General features: G+C 35.8%; 1 protein-coding gene across 1 annotated transcript; it reads right to left on the bottom strand.

Moving 5' to 3' along the window:
- Positions 1–485: 485 nt before the first annotated feature.
- On the bottom strand, positions 486–5,962 carry GSH1 (glutamate-cysteine ligase). The gene is made up of 16 exons (XM_089614847.1): positions 5,667–5,962; positions 4,747–5,066; positions 4,142–4,292; positions 3,824–3,931; positions 3,638–3,730; positions 3,446–3,529; positions 3,207–3,275; positions 3,059–3,129; positions 2,909–2,977; positions 2,713–2,806; positions 2,480–2,569; positions 2,299–2,379; positions 1,956–2,048; positions 1,387–1,467; positions 1,232–1,301; positions 486–891 (listed from the first exon to the last, which is right to left on the bottom strand). Exons 2-16 carry the CDS (start codon positions 5,058–5,060, stop codon positions 803–805), a joined length of 1,557 nt encoding a protein of 518 aa, XP_089470973.1. The 5' UTR covers positions 5,061–5,066; positions 5,667–5,962; the 3' UTR covers positions 486–802.
- Positions 5,963–6,319: the final 357 nt, after the last annotated feature.

Here is a 6,319-nt window from a genome sequence, read left to right on the forward strand (position 1 = left end):
ATTTAACATTATACTACTCTTGTACTATTTTATGTTAATTTTGATATTAATCACATGTGTTATGATTTTATTTATTCATCAACTAGAAAAAAAAAATATCAAATTATTAAATTTTTAGGACTAAATTATTATATATTTATTATTATGTACCAAAAAATAAAATATTTTATCAAATTTTGAAAAATGGGGTAATTTTTAACAGTATATAAAGAATAAGACTAATAAATAATTTAACCATGATTCAAATAGTGCAATATGAGGGTTTAGAATTCCCTATTGAATGCCCAAAAACCCTCAAAATGAGAGTTTGAGAGAAATGCTCTAAGACCTCTAGAGTTGACTAAAGAGGGACAAGTTAAAACGATAACAGATCTCTGTCTCATGGCACCACGCAGTGGTGGATATGACAATATGGAGTTCGGAATCATAATCACATGGCACATGTTACAGCCATGCGACTCGAAAACGAATAGTTAAGCTTTGACGAATGAAGTGACACAGCACAATAATTTTGCAGACTTGTACTTGAAATTCTACATCAACTGATTTCTACAGCTAGGATCATAAATTTGGGGGAACAAGTACCTGAGTTTTTGTTTATTTTATTTAATGCAGAACCTGAAAACTGTTTGATATTTGCAGGAAAAGCCTCTGAGGGACTATACTTTATTACTAGCACCGCAGTTTATTCCTGCGGGAAATGATGCTTCCACAAGGAAGAAACGAGGACATTCAAAACAGGTAGAAAAAAAACGGCTCCTCAAAATTTACAGCAAGGTGTACCGATGGAACAAATCCGAGATCAGTAGAGTAGCTCCTCAAAAACGGGGTCCACACACTGTCCCCATTTCCCATGGTAGAGCTCCAATAGCTTCTCAGCAGGTGTCACACCTGACCAAATTAGCCATTAAGTTGTGAACACGAAGCTTGATTTCAGAACCGATATTTTGAGTTAGGCTTTTGGTGGTGTCCCAGGACTTTTAAGCAAGTGACATTTTGTTCCCGAAACTAATTTTTTTTAGCAACATGGTCCTCAACAATTTTGACTAAAACCCTACAAAATCATTAGTTTGAGGACCTTTTTTCTTATAAAATAAGTCCAGGGACCAAATCCCAACTAGCGTAATAATGGACTATTTGCACTAAATGCCCATTGTTCAAAAAATTACTCGGCAACAGAGATATAAACACCGGACAACATTTTCTTCCCCAATAGAAGGATCAACTTTACCTGTAGCAACCACCTCAGCCACTGCGTTTAAGAACCCGGACTCCTTGTAGCCTCTCCTATCCAAGCCATCCTGCAACATAGATTTTTACCCACAAAAGACTCAGGAAAGGAGAGAGACAGAATGAGAGCACTGCTAAATTAGCTCACTTGTTTACCTTTGCCAACTTCAAAACATCTTCAGCAACGTGTCGGAGGTATCCATCTCGGAATGGAGTCTTTAAACCAGTTATTGGAACCTACTCGAGGGAATTTAGGATTAGAAAATTGGTCGATACTCGATAAAGGTTTATATTGTTACTCAACAATATTCCAACGAAGTGGATACACACCAGCATCGGACCTAGCATGACTGATGGGATTTGATTTATCTTGTGAAATGACTTCGAAAAATTGAACCCTACCCATATTTAGCCATGAAAGTCAAACATTTTTTCTAAAGAAACTAGTATGACCAAAACCTAACCCTTAGAATCACAAACCGCACGCAAAACAACATGCCAGCCCGAACACAAGATACAAGAGAAGGAACACCCTCACCCAAAACTACACCCCAAAAAGAGAACCAGATGACAGAGCACACATGATATGATATATCCTATCCCACTGGTTTTTGCTACTGAACATCCTTGCTTGATCAAAAGATTTGAACCAAAGTCAAGGGCCATGCCAAAAAACTTTTCTACTAGATAAAAGTTTAACTTTTTATTTAAGTAGTTTGAATTACCTTATTCCTCAACATTTCTCTTTCTCCAGGGGTCCAATCTGATGTCATGTCCAACACACTTTGTAGTGAAACCTCATCATACAATAAGCCAACCTGGCAATTAGAAAAATCTTTTATGAGAATAGCTTAGAAAATATTTATGTACATCTACATGTGAATCCAATATGCGAAGAGAGCTCTTTTTTTTCTCTCTTTTTTTTTTTTTTTTTTTTTTTTTTTTTTTGCACATAGTAGAAACGGTCATCAGAAGTACTGAAGTGTTATTTGATTTTAACATGTGAAGAATGTGGTGTCAAACAGGACAAACAAAGTGAATAATCGTCAAGGCTTAAACGTAAAATACCCAAAACGCTGGCAAAGCACATAATCTTCTCCAAGGTCCTCCATCAGCACCCCTCATCTCCAGGTATCTCTTCAACCTGACCTGAATAACAAAGGAAACAACAAAAAATATTAATTGGCATAAGAGTACTAACTATAAGCAAAAACATAACAAAAAAAATTAAATAGAGCTAGCCACAGACCTCTGGGAATATTGTTGTCAAATGATTCTCCCAGTCATTTAATGTTGGCAGTTCTCCAGGTAAAGAAGGAAGCTTTCCAGCCAAAAAGTCCTGCATAATGAAACAATTACCTTGTCGGTCACAGAACATAAATTGTGAAACGGAACAGACTAAAATAAACCACAGTAAGAAAATTAGTATCCACGTGGAAAATCAAATATAAGATTACAAGACAATTTAGGATAGATGGAAACCCGAAAGGTCATTCCAGTACAGTCAATGTACTTATTTTTCCGATAAACGAAATACATTGGGACATCAAGTGCATAGTCAGTGTACTGCTCAAACCTGCAAACAAAGATTCAGAAAGATGTTATATGAACTGATATGTTCGTTGAGAGATCTTAAAACTCAAAATAGAAATGCCATATTGTGGAACAAAATGTATACCCAAATGACTCATCAAAAACAAAGGGAAGCATGCCAGTTCGGTCCTTGTCAGTATCTGTCCATATATGGCTGAAACAAAAATACAAGAATAAATTTTTACAGAAGAGGCATGTTGCTTTTTCTTCTTACAAAGCTCGAACTTGCAAAAACCTTCTCATGCTGAGAAAACCATTTGGTTTTTCTTCAGTGAATGGTGAATTTGCAAATAAGGCCGTCGCGATCTGTGCCATTGGTAAATAAATGTTAGATTAAGCATATTGGAAAACGTTTTAAACAAAAGGAGACGAAAGTTCCTCACAGGCTGCAAAGCAAGACCAGCTCGGAATTTTCTGATCATGTCAGCTTCTGAACTGAAGTCCAGATTGACCTACAGAAGAAAACATAAATCAGCTTCAAGTTCTCGTAAACCAGTTTTACTTTTGCAACTTTCTTAGGACAAATATCTCATCATGTATCAAGAATACTTGCACAGAAAGATGCTTAAGATTAAACAAAAGTATGGTAACATGATTAAAAAAAATGTTGTAATAATCATACCTGTACGGTACATGTCCTGAACATCATATCAAGTCCAAGTGACCCAACTTTGGGCATGTAGTTTCTCATGATATCGTATCTTCCCTGAGTAAATTAGTCTGTAAGTCCGTGCTTTACACAAAGCCTCTGACTGTAAACAAAATAAATGAATAGCGATTCCTATAACACTATTCAGAGTTAAGCAAGTAATACCTTCGGCATTACAGGTATGTCTTTAATGGCCCATTTAGGTTGGAAACCGATTCCTAGAAATCCAATCCCCATTTCCTCTGCAACAGCTTTCACCTAAGATTAAGGTAAGACAAAATATTATACGCATGGCCCAAGTAGGATTGAATTTGCGCAGTTGTCGTTATTCCAATATCGCGTTTAGCAAACCTGATAAAGGTGTGAATTGACTTCAGCACACGTTTGATGTAAGGTTTCTAAAGGTGCGCCACTAAGCTCAAACTGACCACCTGGCTCTAGCGAAATGCTTTGCTTGCCCTGCCCGTGGTGTTAGACAAACAATATAACATACTCCCATTTATAAAAGATAAAATTAAAATTATGAAATAATCGTTTAAATAATTGCAAATATAAATATATATATATATATGCACATATGCACAAACATACATACGTACATTCATACATACATACATAGATCTAGAGCTCAGAGAGGGACGTGGATTAGGGGTTGAAGAATGACCTAACCTGTTTGAGCCCGATAATATAGTCACCTTCCATTACTTTATCCCAATCAAATCTCTCACCGATTCCATAAAGCAGCTCCGATATTTGTTCATACTTCATAGGTTTTAGAGTGCTTATCTCAAAACCAAACTTCTCATGTTCTGTCCCTATTCTGTTATCACAAAGTTAACAACTGATTAAAAGAAGGAAGACTTATATACACGTCACGATAAATAGGCTCCCTTCAGGAAATGTAGGGTGTAATGTTCATAGCTGAAAGTCCTTGAACAGTTAATATAGAAAAACACATCAAGGGTAAACACAATTAATGGACAAAGAGACGTGTTAATACATATGATGCCCACAAGAAAACTGAAGAATCAAAATGTATTACGGGGCAATAAAATTTAAGCAGCAACTAGTTATTTGTTGCATCGGTCCAAGTCTAATGCAATTTCATACAATAACATTTTTCTTGTGGGAAATACAATCTCAAGCACAGACGAAGCAAAATGAGTCTCATACAAGTAGTACGAAGATAAGGACTGATTTAGGCAGGGTAACAGGGATTTATTATTATTATTATTATTATTATTATTATTATTATAATATATATATATGCTCACCTCCATTTCTCCTTAGACTTGCACCCAGAGGCAAGGTATGCAACGAGATCCTCTTTTGTTAGTGGCTCAGCTACAACTACAGCATCTTCTGTAGGAGGACTTGCGGCAACAATTATACTGTGCCCTCGTCTCATATGCAAATTGTTTTTCTTTCTGTAGGAAATACATGACAAGGTAGATAAACCAACAAAATCGTCCTTCATCTTGGGTGCCTCCAAACTTCTTGGCATACTGAAATCGTTAATATCCCTAGTTTTGCTCTGAATAATCTCATTTCGGCTGCAATATGGACCTGCCTGTGAGATGAGTGCCATGGTGCCCTGCAAGTAAAAATAAAATATCACAATGTGATTTCTACATCCTATTTCATCAAGTACACCTATTAAGTTCAAACCACCCAGAAGAAAAAGAAAAAATCTCAAGACGATTTCTGTTCATAGGACCTGGTTAGAAGTTTGACCACTACACGTACTAAGAAGTTCGCTGCCGTCAAGCTTAGTCAAATTCTCAAAAGAATCCTGCCTAAGTCAAGTCAGCTCTTTTTTTTTTCAAAGAACCTTATTAAAATATTATATCCTGCCCATAAATGTGAAGTATTGGAGTCGTTGAGGAAAATAATCAAACAATAATAAACATACAACAGATAGACAAATTTATAGATACGAAAACCTAAATGAAATCATAACATAGTCACGAGTCCAAAGACACTAGACTCTTCATCGAATACAACGAATAAGTGTACTACATCATTCGACATACACGAGTTTCTCTATACATGCAATATTGCAATCTAACCTTAATGTACGGTTTATAATTTACGTACATGGAAACAAAAACCAAGAAAACCTCAGTGGGAAAATTTGTAAAGAGTCGAGGAAAAATAGTGAGAGAGAGAGAGAGAGAGAAAGATGATTCGTTACCAGAGGAATCGAATTACAGGAAGCCGCTGGGACGGAAGAATCAGAGGCGACGGAGCTTCGAAGCCCTGGCTAATCGGAGAAGACGACTATGGAGGAATCGACGAGAGAGGGAGAGAGAGGATTATAGGGTTTGAAAATTCAGGCGTCTGGATAGATTCTATTGCGGTCTCACACCGATGGAGAGATTGAGGAGTGTCTTGTGCTAAATATAGGCTGACTTAGACAACTTGTCTACCCCAAAAGGAAGTTAGAGTTGTGCGTCACCGCTGCTTCCACTTCTCATTTCCATATCTCATTACTTAATTAATACAACTTTTGGTCAAAAATACATTTATACTTTCTATTTTTAAATTCCATTATAGTCAGTCTCTCAATTATATGTTTATTATTAATTAAATAATATTTATTATTAAATGTTGATTTTGATTTAATATCGTGATTACATTTCTACATGTTAATTTATGAAATGAACTTATTTATAAAAAAAAAAAATAGATCTAATAAGGATGCATCTAAATTACAATTGTTAAAAATTTATATCTTTTTTTTAAATAGAGGGAACTTCATTAAAAAGATTCAACCAAATCGGTTGAAACAACAAGTTTGATACATGAAAGACACTAAAAAAACCAATAGCAAAAAGACGCAGCAGC

Source organism: Urtica dioica, chromosome 5 (assembly GCF_054948205.1).
Source record: "Urtica dioica subsp. dioica isolate 48M chromosome 5, U.dioica_male_clone48M_v1_H2, whole genome shotgun sequence".
In the NCBI taxonomy this organism is placed as follows: Eukaryota; Viridiplantae; Streptophyta; class Magnoliopsida; order Rosales; family Urticaceae; genus Urtica; species Urtica dioica.